An 18,045-nucleotide genomic window follows, 5' to 3' on the forward strand; every position below is an offset into this window, starting at 1 on the left:
AAAGAAAAGGACCCATCCAGGAAGGTCTTTCCAGATGGTGTCAAGGCCCTATTCCACGGCTTCCTCTTTGATATTTGTGCTGTTCCCCAGGAATCTTTTTGAGGCTGATGTCAACAGAATGATGACGTTTTTGAGGTCCGAGATCCAGTTTGTGGTGTTCTAGGTACCGACTTCTTTTGGAGGATCAGCACTTGCCCCTTCCTTTCCTCTATTTGTTAGATTTGCAGAAGCCATATTCATTAGTGGCTGGACTTTCTGATAGTTTCTCAGGACTGTCCTTTTGTTCTTCCTTCCCACAGGCCACAGTGACCACAGACACTTCCGAGCTGGGTTGGGGTGGGGGAACATTTCTTGGGAAAGATGGTTCAGGTCCTGTAGTCTCCCACAGAGGCCAGTCTTCACATCAGAGCCCTGGAGATGAGGGTAGTCCTCACTGTAGGCCTTTCAGGACTCTCTCCCCTGGGGTATGATTTCCTTCCAGACAGACAATATGTCTGTGGTTTGGTACATCAATAAACAAGGGTGAACATTTTCTTACTATTTGCGTCAAGAAGCCATGATGGTTTGGCAGTGGGCGATGTATTCTTACTGTTTTATGATGGCAATGCACATCTCAGGGAAATCCAGTACACTGGCAGGCAAGTTGAGCAGATCTATTCTTCCTCTTGAGTGGTCTCTCATCCCGTCAGGGCTGAGAAGACTTTCAACCACTGGAGTCAACCTTGCTGTGATCAATTTGCCACCAAACACAGCAGTTACTTTGCCCTGATCCCCCAAAAGGAGGAGTTCCCAAGGGCTGCTTTAGTCCATAATTGGCCCTGGGTCTCCTTTATGCTTTTCCTTCTACTGTTCTTATGCTGAAGTTTTTGCAAAAAGCCATGTGGAGCAAGGCAACAGTGATCCTCATTGTCCCCTTTTAGCCTCATCAGTGTGGTTTCCCTTTCCTTGATCTCATTTGATCCATCCACCATAGGTGCTGAACCTGGCTCCATTCCTTCTCTTTCACCTTTCTGGGATGCCTCATCCAGACATCAAAGCCCTCAAATTAACCCCATGGTTTTTCCAGTTCCTATGAGGGTTAGAGAGTTCAGGCTTTCATTACAGGGGCTACACATTTTGCCCTACCCACAGAGATCTTCTAACAAAAAAATGTACAAGTAAGTGGAAGAGGATTTTCTGTTTGGGCTTCAAGCAGTGACACAGATGCTTTCTCAGCTCCTCTCCCTGCTATTTTGGACTTTCTGCCTGCCCTTTTCCAAGATTATGCTAGTTATTCCACAATTAAAGTGCATTTGGTGGCCATTTCCAGCTTTCACATAGGAGAAAATCAAGCTACATTTGCTTCTTTGAAGTTGTCTAAGGTCTTCTTAAGGGACACTTTCATCCTTTGACCACCGTCCCAGGGACCTTGTCCTGCCCTGGGACATTATTATTATCATTATTGTTCAGGCTTTGGTGAGATCTCCTTTTGAACTTGCAGCCGCAGTTTATTTGAAATATGTTTGATAGAAAACATTGTTTCTAGTGGTGTTGAGTTCCACTCAAAGGATTTCAGAAATATATACTCTTTCTTATAAGCCCCCATACTTGATTTTCAACAGGGACAGGATAGCTCTGAGGGCCAGTCCTTCTTTTCTTCCCAAGGTAGCCTCAGAATCTTTGTGAATCAAGCCATCAGTGTCTTCCTGTTTTCTTTCCCCATTTTGCTAATAAGGGAGAATACAGGCTACATCTTCTGGATGTGCATTGACAACTCCGATTTTATTTGCCCAATACTAAGAATATTCGAAGGACTAACCTATTATTTGTATCTTTCTCTTCTGCTAAATTGGGTAAATTAGTGTCTAAATTGACTCTTGATGGCTATCTGAGTGCATTTCTTATGTATACAAGGAAAACAGGCTGTCTCTGTCTGGCAATCCTAAAGCTCATTCAGCTAGTTCAAGCTTTACTTTAGCTGCCTTTTTCTCAAAATTACCCATTGATGACATTTATGCAGCAGCAGCTGTATGGTCTAATATCCTTACTTTCATATCTGACTACAGACTGTATTTCCAGTCTAGAACCAGAGCATCATTTTGTTCAGTCATCCTCTGGAATACCTTTCTGTAAGACTTCCCAAAGTTTATGGTAGTTGGGGACTCTTTCCCATAAGTTGAGGACAGATGGAAGAGACAATATCCAATACGAAAGTTATGTACTTACTATAGGTTCATAGGTTCATAGGCAAGTACTAGGCTATTGGCCCTAGGGCCTATATAAGCTTAGCCAAACGGTACCCTGGCTTTTGCCACCCAAGAAAATTATTTTCCTGTGCCCCTGTCAAGCAGAGCCACAGAAGTGATCCCCGGGGTGAATTTCCTATCTCCCATCCAATCATCAAGATTTTTCTTGAAGAGTGCTAATGAGGAGCTTTGTTTGATATAGATAGGTAGTTTGTTCCAGAGTATGGGAAGTCTCTGGGACAGGAATCTATCCCTCCAGCATGTTCTGTTTATTGTGGTGACAATGTTTAGGTCGCTAAAGCGTGTAGCTCAGAGGGATTGGGATTTCTTTAAGTGGAGCATGTCCAACAGCTCTGGGTTTGACATAGCTTTGTATGTTAGGCAGAGATTGCCTCTGAGTAGGCAATATGCGGCAGAGTAAAGCTGGAGTTTTTTTAGATGGTCTGCGTAGGGCATCTGTTTGAGGCCGGTAATCCTCTTTGTGAGGTATTTCTGTGGCCTTTCCAGTTGTTGTAGATGTCTTGTGAGGTACATACCAAAAGGGGCGTTGTACTCTATAATGGGTCTAATGAGTGATGAGTAGAGGGGAACAATGACCTCTTTTTTTCCTGGATGAGAAACCTTTTGTGTGCCATGTAGAAGGATTTCCTGACTACTGTGGCGATGTGATTATCAAAGGAGAGATTACTGTCCACCTGTGTCCCAAGGTCTCTTATCACACTTTCGGTGTTAAGTAGACTACTGCCTATGTGGTAGTTCATGGGTACAGAGTTTTTACCAAAAGGGATGACAATGCACTTTTTGACATTGAGCTTGAGGCCCCATGGCTTTGACTCCAGGCATCTGTCTCAGTGAGGCCCTTTTGTAGGATGTCCACATCGTTAAGAGTTTTGATTATGGCTCCTAGTTTGCAGTCATCTGCGTACTTTGTTAGCCAAAGATCTTCTGTGTTAGCCTGTACTTCAGAGAAGTAGATACCAAACAGGAGGGGACCTAGGTCTGAACCCTGTGGTACTCCACTTGTTACTGGTCTGAAGTTGGATTTAGAGTCTGCTACTTTCACAGTGTGGGGTCTGTCAGTGAGCCAGTTGGCAACCCATCCTTGTGACATAGGGATTTATACCTAGTTTAGTGAGTTTATCTATAAATCCAGAGTGGGGGATGGTGTCAAAAACCTTGGCAAGATAATAATAAATATGATACACATGTTGTCTGCTTCCATCCTCCTTAATTTCCCTCCCTCTTTCCCCCTTTCAGATCTCTTCTCATATTCCTTTGGTTTTGAACTGATCACACTGATCTATTGAGAGCTTTATTCTGCTTTTTCCGTAGTCTGTATCATAGAATCACTTCTGTGCATCTTCAGGTAGTGGTTTTATAGTGGAGGTATATTTGCCCTTGTTCTAGGAAAGCAGTCAAACTCAGTTTGATGTAATTCAGAGCCAGGACAGGAATTACGGGTAAGGGGAGAAGACTGAACCTTGGATCCAAAGTTTGTGAGTAGTTGAAGTTGGATCTTATTGGATCCAAAAATCCACACATTGAGGAGGATGGAAGCAGACAACATGGATCCATCATTATGGTAAGTACATAAACTTTCATTTTCCTCACTTTCTGACTCTGAAATTGTCAGAAGAGTGGGCTTTGGAAGCTGAATTTATGTTTCAGGATTTTCATCTCAACCTGAAGATTCTGATTCTGAGGAAAGTGTTTCAAATTTCTTTCCAGAAGAACTTTATTTTTCTGAAATGTTATCTAAACTGAAAGTTTTTTTATCGAAGTCTTGTTGCTCAGCAAATGAATTATACTTTGTTACAGTTGGATATTCCACAGAGTCATCAATTTTCCTCCTGATTTATCTGTTTTAGAGAATGTTTTTTCTCACACCTTGTAGTTTACTTGAGAGCCGACATCCTACCCTTTGGAAATCTGATAGATTATACAGGGTACCTTAGGTTCACAAATACTTGTTTTATAATTCTAAAGCAGACCCTGCAGTTATTCCTTTGCAAGACTGCTTCTGCTAGATAAATTGCTTCATTCTGACAAAGATGAGAAAGCTTTTGACAGATTTGGGAAGAAAGTTTATTCTGCTTCCACTTTAGCATTCAGAATTTTTAAACTGCCACGCCTATATATTAAAGTTCTTACTGCTGTCTTTGGACAACATGAAAAAGATTACTGTCTTCTGATGCTAAAAAACTTGAATGCCTATTTTATTTCTGCTTCTCATTCTATTAAACATGCATTAAAGTATGATGTTGCACATCCTTTCCCATGGCTGCTGCCTCTGAGTCAGTCATGAGAAGATTTGCTTGGCAACATTCCCAAAATCTTTCTGAAGATGTTAAAACTGAAATTTGTATTCCCCACTAGACAAGGAAATTCTACTTGACCCTTCTGTTGCTGAGGTGCTTAAGAGTTTTAATGAAAGTCAATACAAGGGTAACCCAGTTCTTCCAACCATTCTTAAGGTAAATAAACATTTCTTTCTGCCTCAGCTCCCTTTTTCAATAAGCAATTCAAGCAGCAAGGTGCCTGCAAACAGGATTTTAAGACGCAATGGCAAAGACACTCCAAAAGGAAACAGGCAAAATGAAGGACAGTTTTAAAAGTCCGATTAACTGACACCCTTTTCAAGCCCCCCCCTCAACCTCTCTCTCTGTGTCTCTCTCTCTCTCTCTCAGTCATCATCTTCTTACATGGCACCCACATCATTACAGACCATTGAATTCTGAAAATCATTCAACAGGGGTACACTTTGCAATGACATTCCCTCCTTTCCAGCCGTTCTCACCTTGCCCAGGATCCCAGATTTCCCCATTTCCTTGTCTTCTGGAACAAATGTTATCTCAATGAGTTATAGAACCAGTTTGTGCAGACCAGAGGGCAAAGAATTTTATTCAGCGATTTTTTTCTGGTGCTAAAGAGACAAGGGACTTTGGGGGGCTGCATTCGGCCTCTCCATTCTCAATCTTTTTGTAACCGTTCCAAAGTTCAAAATGTTGTTCCTTCAGACCCTGGTACCTCTTGTTCCTTTACTAGCTTTCATAGTAAAGCTAGATTTAAAAGAAGTTTGCCATCACGTACCCACTGGCAAGCGCTTCAGTTTTTTTTTTCTTTTTATGTTTTTTTTTGTTTGTGGCTCACATTATCAGTTCTCTGACTTCTTCTTTGGACTATTTACGACTCCAGGGTTATTAACATGGTGTCTGATTCCAGTAATTGCTTATTTCAGATTCCACAGCTTTCATAATTTTCCATATTTTGATGATTGCCTTATACTTGCAGACTGTTTTTATCCATTTGTCAGTAGTACTTAGAAAGTGTTCAGAATTTTCTACTCAGTCTGGGGTTTCAATTGAACTTTCAGACATATTCTCTAATTCCCTCTCACCGAGTTGTTTTCCTGGAATGTCTATTAGATTCTGCCATGGGAAGAGCTTTAATTTCTTCAAAGTAAAAATGTTCCAGAAATTCTCCTTGTGTTTTTCCCACTCAAAATCAAACATCTGCCAAGGAATTTCTAAGGATTCAGGAATATATGGCTTCTATGAGTCTTACGATTTCACTACCCAAACGTCACATTAGAAAAAAATCAGTAGTACCTCAGGTCACTCTAGACTCAGCACCTTGACCCTTTGTCTTTTCAGATCCATGTTTTGGGGTTTGTAAGGAAGGAGGTTCTGTGGTAGGTGCACCACTTCTCCCAGTATAAAGGTCTCCTATTCTTCTGTCACAGCAGATGCTTCAGACCTGACTTGGGTATCTGTGTCCAAAGGCGTGAAAGTGCAAGATCTGTGGAACAAAGAGGACAGACAAAAGCACATAAATGTGAAAGAGATTATTGCAGTAATAAATGCTTTGAAAGCCCTAAATCATGTCTGGTCTCTTGAACCTCTGCAAATTTTCATAGATGACTTCACAGTGATATGGTACATAAATAAACATGTGGCACCAGATCTTAACCCCTTTGTACAATTGCTGTGATAGTCTGGGAGATAGCAATTCTGCTCAGTTTAACTGTACAGGCTTTACACATTCTGTCATAGCAAAATATTTTAGAAGACAAACTAAGCAAGACCAGAGCAGACTCTCACAAATGGAAACTGCACACAGGGGTCTACCAGGTTCTGATCCAACTTTGAGAAGTACCTGAAGTAAATTTGTTTCATTCCTGTCAGAACAGACAACTAAATAAATTCTTCTCCAGGCTTCCTAGCAAAACGGCCTGCAGACGGATGACTTCTCATTCTTATAGGAATGTTCCTTTCTGTCTTTCTACCCTTTCTACTGATATCCAGGGCTCTCCTAAAGATCCAGAAGGGCTTCCCAAAGATTGTGGTTGTGATCTCCTTTTGGCCCAGGCAGCAGTGGTTCTGTCTTCTTCTAAGGTTGCCCAAAGATAATTACCACAGGATTCCCACAGACTAGATTTAAGACACAGATTTTTTAATCAACCGGACCAGAAAACTCTTCATTTGTGACTGTCTAAATGATAGAATCGTGATACCTTTTAGATACCTTTTTTGTCAGGATGTACAGCAGGTACTGAAAGAGACTGAAAAAACTGCTACTAGCTAATGTGCTTAGTATATATACGTGGAAAATATTTTCTAGTCTTGTTGGTGTTAAGGCTTGGCTGCCTCGGTTCCTGATTTAATTGTGTGAGTTACTGTCCTTTAGCCTTTTCCTCTCCTCAGTCAAGGTTCATTTGTCATCCATTTCTTCTTGTATCCCCATGGATTCCCCTTTATAAGTATCTCCAAGTCTAACAGTTTTTGAAAGGAGTTTTACTTATCCATCCACCGAGAAAACCGGTGGCTCCTCTTTGATATCATAACTCTGTGCTTGAAAAGCTTACACTTTTTTTCATTCGAACCAGCTCATTAGGCTGAATTGAGGATGCTAACATGGAAGACTCTCTTAGTCATTGCTCTGACTTTAATTAGAGAGTATCTGAGTTGCAAGCTCTTATAATAAGTTATCCCTACCGTACTTTTCACAAGGACAGGGATTTTTTGAGAATTAACTCCTCTAAAGTAGTCTCAGAGTTTACCATGAGGCATTCTATTAATCTCCCTTTCTTTTTTCATAATCCCAAAAACAAGGGAGAAAAACATTCTTCATATTCTGGATGTCCACAGGCCACTCAGGGATTACCTAGACAAAACTTAGTCCTTCAGGAAAGCTGACCAACTGTTTGACTTCTATGTAGGAAAGAGGAAAGAACAACCAGTGTCAGAACAGGCTATTTCTAAATTGTTGTCTCATGCTATTTCTTTCTGATAGTCTCACCATAATAAGGCTCCTTCAGGCAGGGTTAGGGTCCATTTTATTAGGGCTTCAGCTTCTTCTGTAGCTTTCTAGAAAGGGGTGTATTCTAGAAGTATTCTAGAGAGAGCAAATTGCACTATAAACTCAATTCCTTTTCCAGGTCCAGGAGAGACTTTTCTAGGACTATATTTTTAAGGCTTTGCTAAGACTATTATCTGTGGTCTCCTAGATTCTTAATAAATTAGTTTTTCCTCCTCTCTTGTTACTTGTTAAGCTCTGGTAATCTGTCCATATAGTTTAAGGTAGTGCAACAGTAATCTAATGTTGAACAAAGTGTTTTGTGAGTAAATTTACCATAATAGTAAATATTCTAATAGAGAACTGTTGCAGTAGCTGTGCTATTCCTCCAGCCCCATTTTTTTTTCTGTTGCCATAGTGCATATGTATATGTATTTGTGTATGTAGTTTCCTTTTTTGGTTATGTTTCCTAGCATTTTTCTTGCAGAGCTATTCTCCTCACCCCACCCTTTTTGGGGGAAAGAAATCTCTGGGCTTTTCACACTCTAAACATCCTTTTATAAGGAGCTCCTCTCAAGTTCCTGACAGTTAAAACATGTAGAAGGCACCCTTTAGCTCTAAGAAGCTAGCTGCTATAGGTGGGATAGGTCCCATATAGCTTAGGCTACTGAAACAGTGAATTATTAGAACATCTACTGTTATGGTACATTTACTTACACAGGTGTGCTATTAATATGTGAAGTGCTTTGTATTAATGAAGTGAATTTGTGAGGGCCCGCCCACTCATTTAAGCAATGCATATTTGGTGTGGCCAAACCACCCTATCTGAAATGAACAAATAAGAACTGTTATTTAATAATTTCCTGTACGCTTGTAGACTTTGTAGTTCAATATATGCTCAGATGTTTTGTTCCATTTCTTATCCAGAATTTTGCAGAAATAACTTAATTTACCCTGTTGTCTTTCACATACACCCGTTTATTTAATGTGTTATTGGACACTTTATACATAAATATCAAAGACTTATTCCCATTTATATATGGATTTATGAATGATTTTAGTGGTGACTGTGTATTACATATGAAAACACGTGACCTAGGTGCAGCAGTCATAGAAGGATACTTTATTAGTAAATATTTTTTATTGTTCTCTCTAGGGACACTTTACTGTATTGAGTAGTTCATAAGGCTTGAAATGCAGTCTGTTTCATGTTGTCAGAAGTAGTGTTTTGAGACCATTTGAGACATATTCTTCTTCTCTGAAATGAATGTTCTTGGAGAGAGAGAATTTAAAACTGGATCAACTGAATGGTTTTAACTGTTTGACTTTCCAGAGCTCTTCTGCCAACATGAATGACAGATCACTAATCTAAATGACGTATTGTATCTCTGGAATTACACCACTACTGCTTTACCAGTTTTGTTTTTTTAATGAATATTTAGATAAACTATTTGCCCTCTTCTGTCTGAACTGCTGCACAATTCTGGATGCATCCTAAAGAGAGTGTTGTAAACAGTCGCACAAGGAGAATACATTATAATCTGCAGTTGATTATTTCACTTTTATATTTATTTTATTTTCACCTATTAACAGGGGGTAGAGCACTGATCGAGATGGAAGTTATTCAGACTGAGAGCACTGTTTGGTTAAGTGATTTGCTCAGAATCACACAGTAGATTAATGGAACTGGAGGGAATTATACCCTGAAACACAGGAAACAGGTTGTTAGCAACTCATAGACGCAATCCGCTGTGTTAACTAGCAGAGATGTCAGCATCTTCTTTTTTATGTACAGGACTCGTATTATTTTTAGAATGGAAACATTATTGCTGAGGAAAGCAATGCAAGTGAAGACTAGGTTTGACAAAGACGTCTGGGCAGCACAAGAACTGCTTAAGGAGGAAAACAAAACAAACTAGATGATTCCTACTCTGAAATCATCTTCCAGTGCATGCCATGTTCATTAAGCGTAGAAATATGTTCACTGAATCTTGTTGCTAAGAGATATTAGGAGGTTTAGAATGTATTTTTGATTTCATCTGTAATCTTTTCTCATATATTGACAGCTAAGATGTTTCTGAATTATATGTAGTTTCATTGTATAATGTCAAGTAATTTTTTACTTATAGAAATGGCTTGACAGAACTTCAAGAGAGACTACCGAAAGTGATAGCTACGGGCTTCAGCCGCATGATGCTGTGCATCCAATAGTGATGAGTGACAAGATTGAGTCCCGGGCATCATCATTGTCATCAATTTCACAGAGATTAGATGACACACCTGCTGTCGCACAACATGGAGAGTCAGGTATTGTGGAGTGGATATAATCTATTCCTTTGAATGATCTATTAAGGCAGCTTTTGAAAGTCTGTTCTAGTGTTGGCCCATGTTGATATGTCACATTCTAGAATATTTTATTTCTTTTCACACTCTTAAGCTGAAAAAAGTCTTTAACATGAGTTTTAATTCCCTGTAAGAAGAAAAAGACTTGTTTGTGGGACACAAAAATTTAGTTGTCTTTTGAAATTTCTTTTCATGTAATACTGAGCAATGTAGTATCTGATTTCTGCTTATGGAAATCAATGAGCAAAAAAGGATGTAACTGGTTTTGTCAGCAGAACAGCCATATAAGTGCATCCTGTCAAGAAAATATTTTGTTTTTTTAGGCTGTTGAGGATAAATCCTAAACTGCAGTATGTCATTACTGATGTAGACAGTAAGTGTTCTGACATTACAGTTTTACTAATACAAAAAGTAAATATTTATATGGAAGTTTCTTTGTTGGTAATTTTAAAAATAAACTTGTTTACATTAATAGTGGTTGTATATACTAATACCCACCTCCTGCTACAGCTTAATTTATGAAATGCAAAAACAGCTGAGTAGCTTTATTTGCAGTAAAGCTGCAAAAAAAGATGTACAAAAATATAAAAGCTCTGAACCCCTTTTCTGAGAAAAAAAGTATATGAAAATAATAAATCTGATGTCTCTTCTATCCATTCCTCAGTGGGTCTTCGGATCCATATCTGATCCAGCTTTGACCACTTTCAAGCTTTGGATCCATTGCTCAGGCCCCTCCCTTTACCCTCAGTCCTCTTGCAACAAGCAAGTTACCTCAGATCTCATATGCTGCCGAAAGCTACAGAGGTGGTCGTTGATGCTCAAGAAGCCCTTTTGGGAGATAAGTGAATTTTTTTCTTGTTCTCTCAGTACTGGTTCTGTCCTCCTTGTTCTTTTCCTCCCCTTTTAGATATATTTATATTTAAATAAAAAAACTTTCTTTGATTTGTTAGTTTTGCTCAGATTTTTCCTGTATCTTGGACCCCCTTTTATCTCATCATTTATCTTTCTCTCTGCCTCAACGGTATGTGTGGGGTTGCTATTTTTGCTGGCTTTACTGTACCTTTCAAGGTCTTGTTGTTGGACTTCTTAAAATGTTTGTTAAACCTCCTGGTTTTAAAAAGTACATTGCCTGCAACTACAAGTTGGCAAACTCTGACACACACCTGAAATGTGTTAATTGTTTAGGTGCTGCACACCTGAATGTAGAGTGTAGCTTCTGTGAAGCCTTTGGACATAGAGCTGTTGTAGAGCATCACAATAAAGTAGTGTTCAAAGGCCTTCTCCTTGCCTCTGCAGAAGAAAGTACCCCTTCTCATTTTTCTGGGCCTTGTGCTGCATCTCCTCTCTCTAAGAAGCCAGCTGACTGTGCTAGGTGTGAAATATCTAAATAAAAAGGAAAGAAGTTAGAAAAACTTAAAGTTTCAAAGAAACAGCCTCTAGAGCATTCTCCTTCTTTGCATCTGGCTTCTGAAGTTGCAAAATCCTTGGTCCCAGTCCTGGTGTCAGAACTGATCCTCATTGGATCTGGTACTCCACCCATCATGGAGCTTTGATTCTCTCCAGATCCCATATCACTCAGGTTTAGATTACCAGTCCTCCGGAGGAGATCCTTTGACTGGATCCCAAGGCCTTCCTCCTCCACATGCTTTCTCTGCTCAGGCAGATCCTCCTTTCAGAGGTTGACATGGACAGGATGATGAGGACATTTCTCAGGACCCAAATCCAACTGGAGGTCGTCCCAGCTCCAGCCTCTGACAGGTCTGGGGGATTGGATTGTTTACCTCACCAACTTCTAGTTTCTTCTCTGATCTGTCCTGCAGTATCAGCACAGCCATATCCGAGCTCCCTCCGAGGTACTTTGTTTGAGCCAAAGACACTGCCTTCTTCAGTTCTGACAGTTTCTTTGACTCTTTCGGCTCAGAATATTTCAGAGCCATCTGAGGCTCAGAGTCAAGTAGTCCACAATGGGTCTGGGGGTGTTGGTTTGGGGTTGACACCTTCAGGTCTATTATTCTTCTCCTTTGGGGCCTCGGCATTGGACTGCTCGGCTGTGACATCAGCTTTGAAGCTGAGCCAGGTGGTTTCTGGGGATGAGCCTTCCCGAGGGGGCCTCAGCTTCTTCAGTTAAACCTCTTTGATCAGTCACTGTCTTAGCCTTCTTAGCCTTCGAGGCTTTTGAGAGTATTCTCTTGATCCACAGAGCAAACATCCTTTTCAAGCTCAGATTCATCCAAATCAACTGTACTAGAAGTAGTGAATATAGTAACAGAGATAAAACAACTGGAACTGGGACCCTTAGAAAAGGGTAGGAACACATTACATATGAAATAATGGCAACTATGGGAACAGTATATGCAGAGGAGGAACAAGGTTTAAAAGTAGGCAGGATTTGAATGAGCTATGTAATGTTTGACTGGCAATGACTGGATAGATTATAAGTGATGTGTAATATTTGTAACTACAATTATGCCAACATGGTTTCTGATGTATAATGTTTGCAACTAAAATTATGTCAGTATGTTTTGATGTTAAGTTGTCAATCTCGCCTTCATTCTTGCTGGATGGGTTCGGAGCCGATCCTCGGCTCCAACTCGGTCACTTACTAAAGCTCGAGAGCTTATTTTACCAGCTCGAGGCAACCCTATATCCCATGATGCTAGGCGATAACTCCCCAATCTCGTTTGCTGCTTTCACTTGCGAGGTGCGTATTTTTACCGGCTCCTGGTAAGTCTTTATACATATAGTGTTCAGTCACTCTTTTGAGTTAATTTTTTCACCCAGTTGTCCTTTTTTTCAATAGTTAGCAACTACCTTTAACTCTATTACTGTTTTATACCTTCCCTTTTTTATCCCTTATATCCCTCCTCCACTCTTAGGTTAGGCCTTAAGCCTGCCCCTTTCCTAAATTTTCTTAGGGATCCTGTGGAGTGTTTGGGTGTGTCAGTATCCCTATTAACTTTTTTATTGTTATTTTATAGTTTTTTGAGAGTGTGTGTGTATGTGTGTTTTTCTCTTACCTTTGTGAACCCTCGACACTGTTATGTCGAAGGAACCAAAGGAAACTAAGGTCTCAGGCTTTAAGAAGTGTGACTCGTGCTGTCAGAAAATGTCTCTGACAGGCGGTCGCACTTCTTGTGTTTACTGCCTGGGACCCCTGCACCTGCAGGACTCTTGTTCTGCATGTCATGCATTCAGTCCAAGAGTCCTGCAGGAGTGCAGGAACAAACTTATACTGAGGGGCTTGTTAAAGCCCGAGGGCTCCCCGACTAAGTCTGCGTCAGGGAGGCCCTCAAAACCAGCAAAACCGTCGGCTCCAAGTACTAAGCCTTTGGCTGCTGGCTCCTTGTCTGTGCCTAGATCGGCTCCGGCTGGAGCCGATCCCTGAGTCACAGGTTCGGTCTCGCACCACTCGGCCGATACCTCTGAGCCCATGCTTCCACTGTCGGCTCCGGCTGGAGCCGACGTGTCCTCGGCTCCGTTGGCTCCATCTAAGAAGAGGTCAAGATCCCCTTCATCGGAGTCCATCCATTCGGCTCCGAGATCTCCCCTGCTCTCGGAGCGGAGCCATCGGAGCCAATCTTCTCGGTCATCCAGACTTTCAGATCACGACCTTGAGAGAGTGGTAAGTAGGCTGTTAAAGTCTCAGGCATTGGCCCAGATGATCTCTAGCCTGTCTCATCAGACGGTAGCTATTACAACTCCACCTAATTTTCCTCCTTCGACTCTCCCTCAGAGTTCGGAGCCGGAGCTCCTCGGAGCCGTGACTGTTGTGGCGTCGGAGCCGATATCTCCCCCTTCGGCTCCTTCGTCTTCCGCTCCGATCTCCTCCTTGATACCTTCATTGGACGGATCCGGGCACCTGATCTCTCTCGTCGGCTCCGAGGGGGCAAGTGGCATCGGACCATTGTCCGACCCCGTTCTCCCTCTCGGAGCGTCTTTCTGATAGGGGAGCCTTCGAGGTGATGAGGAGCGTACTAGTCAATGGTCAGCTCCATCAGCTCCTCCCACTACAGTGCCTGCTGATGTCTCTTCCCACTCTCTTGCTCCCGGACCCAGAGATCCAACGCCTCAGGTTTCCCCACTGGGAATTTCTTCCTCTTCCGAGGCTTCTCCTGACCTGTCAGTGGAGCCTCCGCGTAAGAGGACATGTAAGAGGAAGCATGTGGACTCCCCTGAGTCCATTACATCTGACACCGACTTGGATGAGTCGGAGGGATCCCAAAAGTCCCCCTCTGAGGATGTCTCTTTCTCAGACATCCTAGAAATCCTAAAGCAGAGGGGGAACTGGTCTTCCCTTAATCCTTCCGAGGGAGTCGGTGTACCTGGAGGCGTTTGGTTCTCGACCCTCCACCTCCTGGGTGTCTCCGCCTTTCGACCCCCTTATGGAAGTAGTGGCTCGGAAGGCGTGGTCGGCCCCAGATTCGGTGGAACCCACCCCTCGGAGGCCATCTAAATTCATCACAGCACCAGTTGACAAGCAATTCCTAACAAAAGGTGTACCGGCGGATGCCATGGTGGTGGCTGCAGCCACCAAGAAGGAACTAGCTGATCCTTCAGTACCTATCCATCCTCCTAATAAGGAATGTTAAGTTGTCAATCTCGCCTTCATTCTTGCTTGATGGGTTCGGAGCCGATCCCTCGGCTCCGACTCGGCACTTGCTAAGCTCGAGAGTCACTTTTACCAGCTCGAGGCAGCCCCATATCCCATGATGCAAGGCGGTAAGTACCCAGATCTCGTTTGCCGCTTATGAGGTCCTCCTTTTACCAGCTCCTGGTAAGTAATTCACTTTATTGATATTTAAGCCCCTTTTTGTTAAAAAAACCTTTTATTGTTTATTATAAGTTAATTTTTTAGATTTCCTGACAGAAAATCCCTGTCTCTGTTAATCTTTTTAGTCAAACTTTACCCATCCCATCCCCTCCCTGTTAGGGTGTGTGTGTGTTTGTTTTTAGGAATACCTTTTTGGTATTTTCTTTAATTTAAATTTTTGACTGGTGTGTGGGTGTGTTTTGTAGCACCATGTCAAAGGAGAGGGTCTCAGGTTTTAAGAAGTGTGACTCGTGCTGTCAGAAGATGTCTCTGACAGACGGTCACACTTCTTGCCTGTATTGCCTGGGGCCTCTTCACCTGCAGGACTCCTGTGCTATTTGTCATTCCTTCAGCCAGAGAGTCCTGCAGGAAAGACGCAACAAGCTGATACTTAGGGGCCTTCTTAAGCCGGAGGGCTCTCCGGCCAAGTCGGCTCCATCAAAATCAGCTAAATCTTCCAAGGCCCAGGCTTCTGTGTCTAAGCCTGCGGCCTCGGCCCGACTTCGTTCGAGTCGAGATCGCCCGCTGGAGCCGATTCTGGCTTAAAGCCTTCGGCACCGATGGCTATCGGTGCCGAATCATCGACCACTTCGTGTCGGCTCCGATCGGTTCCGACCACCATGTGGCACAGGCATCGGTGTCGGCTCCGATCGGCTCCGACACAGTTACTTTGGTGGCTGTATCGGCTCCGGCTGGAGCCGATACATCGAGGCTTCCTGACGGCTCCGACAAGTCTTCGGCTCCGACAGGATCTATAGTATCGGTTCCAATGGCTCATTCCAGGAAGAGGTCGAGGTCTCCTTCCTTGGAGCCGATACTTTCGGCTCCGGCTTCACCTCTTCTTTCGGAACGTAGCCATCGGAGCCGATCTTCAAGGTCATCCAGACTGTCAGATCATGACCTAGAGAGAGTGGTCAGTAGATTACTTAAGTCACAGGTACTGGCCCAAATGTTACATAGTCCGTCTCAACAGACGACTGTTGGTCCACACCCCGTTACAGTTCCTCCTTCAACTCTACCCCAGAGCTTGGAGTTGGAGTCTTCGAATGGTTACTGCTACGGCTGGAGGACGGATACCCCTTCTGTTCCTTCAGCCGCTACTCTTATCTCCTCTTGAGACCTTCCTTAGAGGGATTCGTGGTCGGCTTCCATGGTCTCCTCCGGGGGGGTGAGTGGCAAGGGACCCTTATCCGAACCCGCTCCTCCCCTTGGTGCCTCGGCCTTGGTGAGCTCGGCTCCGACATCTGCCTCGAGACTTCCCTTTTGGTGGTCCCTGGAGTTCCTTGCTCTTCGAACGGGTTCTCTCGGACCTGCCTGGGAGGGGAGCATTCGAGGTGATGAAGAGTGTGCTGGCCACTGGTATCAGTCAGCAGTCTGTTCCCGTAGCTCCTCCCTCCATAGTACCTGTTGACATCTCTGCCACTTCTCTTGCTACAGGACCCAGAGATCCTCCGCCTCAGGTTTCCCCATTGGGAATTTCCCCCTCTTCCGAGGATTCTCCTGATGTTTCGGGAGATCCTCCTAGGAAGAGGACTTGTAAGAGGAAACATGTAGACTCCCCCGAGTCTGTCACTTCGGATACTGACTTTGATGAGTCAGAGGGATCCCCTAGATCCCCCTCTGAGGATGTCTCCTTCTCAGACATCCTAGAACTCCTTAAACAGAGGGGAAACTGGCCCACCAACAATCCCTCTGAGGATGAGTCAGTGTACCTAGAGGCGTTTGGATCTCGGCCCTCCACCTCCTGGGTGTCTCCGCCTTCGACCCCTTATGCAGGTTATTGCACGAAGGCGTGGGCAGCTCCTGATTCTGTAGAGCCAGTCGCTAGGAGGCCTTCAAAATTTATCACTGTCCCGTGTGACAAGCAATTCCTCACTAAGGTTGTCCCCGCTGATGCCATGGTGGTGGCTGCGGCCACCAAAAGGAACTTGCAGATCCTTCCGCCGCCCATCCTCCTAATAAGGACTCTAGGACCATGGATAGGTGCGGTGGCGGATGTTTTCCTCAGCGACCTTTGCTATGCTCGCTGAATTATTTATGTCACTTCACCAGACTCCAGAGGGATATCCTTAAGGAGCTGGGTGAAGTAGTTCAGGATCCTACAGCTGCAGGGGCTCAAGAAAAATTGCTTCGCAGCTAGGAACCCTCAATTCCATTGCAAACTCCTCCATGCGGCTAATATCTTATGCTGCGGATGGAGCGAGTAGAGCCGCAGGTACAGGTGTGGCTCTTAGACGCCAAGCCTGGATGCGGCTATGTGATTTTGGCGGATCCCTTTAAGGCGTCCTTCACAAATTCTCCCTTTGATGGGTCAGCTTTGTTTGGCCCTCAGGTGAAGGAAACCTTGACCAGGTGCGAACAGGACGGCAAGACTCTTTCTGCTGTTGGAGTCCATTTTTCCACCCCTTCTAGACCTTATCCCAAAGGACAGAAAGGTGGGAAAATGTGGTTCCGTGAATCCCAAGGAGTCACGCCGGATTCACGTGGTCAGTTTACCCCTAGAGGCAGAGGGGGTAACAACAACAGACACCGCTCTAGAGGCAGAGGGGGTCCAAAATACCAGGGAAACAGAGAGCCTCTCTCTGACAAGCCCTTTCAGCATCCCTGAGATGTTGCCCGGCTGTCCCTCCTTGGAGGCAGTCGGGGGAAGATTATCACTGTACCCAGAAGCCTGGCATTCCCTCACTCAAGACAGATGGGTACAGTCGATCATATCCAAGGGTTACATAATTCCTTTCGAGGAAAGTCCCTTCCCCTCAAATTCCCTTCCAGATGTACCACCCGGTCTAAGGGAAATTGCAGAGTTAGAAATCTCAAAACTACTGCAAAAAAGAGCCATTCAGCCAATTACAATAGACCATTCAGAGCCCGGAATCTACTCAAGGTTCTTTTTGGTCCCCAAAAAGACGGGAGACTGGAGACCAATATTGGATCTCAGCAGACTCAACAAGTCTGTCAGGAAGACAAGATTCCGAATGGTCACTCTTCAGTCAATTCTGCCCTTCTTACAGAAGGACAACTGGATGTGCTCAATAGATCTTCAGGATGCGTACTATCACATCAAAATTCACAGACGCTCCAGGAGATTTCTCTGCTTTCGGCTGGGGTCCAGTCATTTCCAGTTCAGAGCCCTGCCCTTTGGTCTCACTACAGCCCCCAGAGTGTTCACCAAATGCATGGCAGTGGTCACGGCTCACCTGAGACGTCAAGGATTCCAGGTGTTTCCGTATCTCGACGACTGGCTCCTGTCAGCCACCACCAGGCATCAGCTTATACAAGCCAGGGATTACACAATAAACCTTTGTTCTCATTTGGGCATCTCAATCAACTTGAAAAGTCATCCTTATCGCCCTGCCAGTCTATTACCTTCAT

The 18,045-nt window shown here is 43.6% G+C and overlaps 1 protein-coding gene across 1 annotated transcript in view; it reads left to right on the forward strand.

Moving 5' to 3' along the window:
- The window catches only part of CCDC40 (coiled-coil domain containing 40), a 1,637,270-nt gene that overhangs the window by 83,465 nt on the left and 1,535,760 nt on the right, over positions 1-18,045 (forward strand). Inside the window, exon 3 of the mRNA XM_044068074.1 lies at positions 9,650-9,827. Coding sequence (XP_043924009.1) covers positions 9,650-9,827 — 178 coding nt within the window. The remainder of the gene's footprint in view (positions 1-9,649; positions 9,828-18,045) is intronic.

This window comes from Protopterus annectens, chromosome 4.part0 (genome assembly GCF_019279795.1).
Source record: "Protopterus annectens isolate FY-2018-M chromosome 4.part0, PAN1.0, whole genome shotgun sequence".
Classification (NCBI taxonomy): Eukaryota; Metazoa; Chordata; order Ceratodontiformes; family Protopteridae; genus Protopterus; species Protopterus annectens.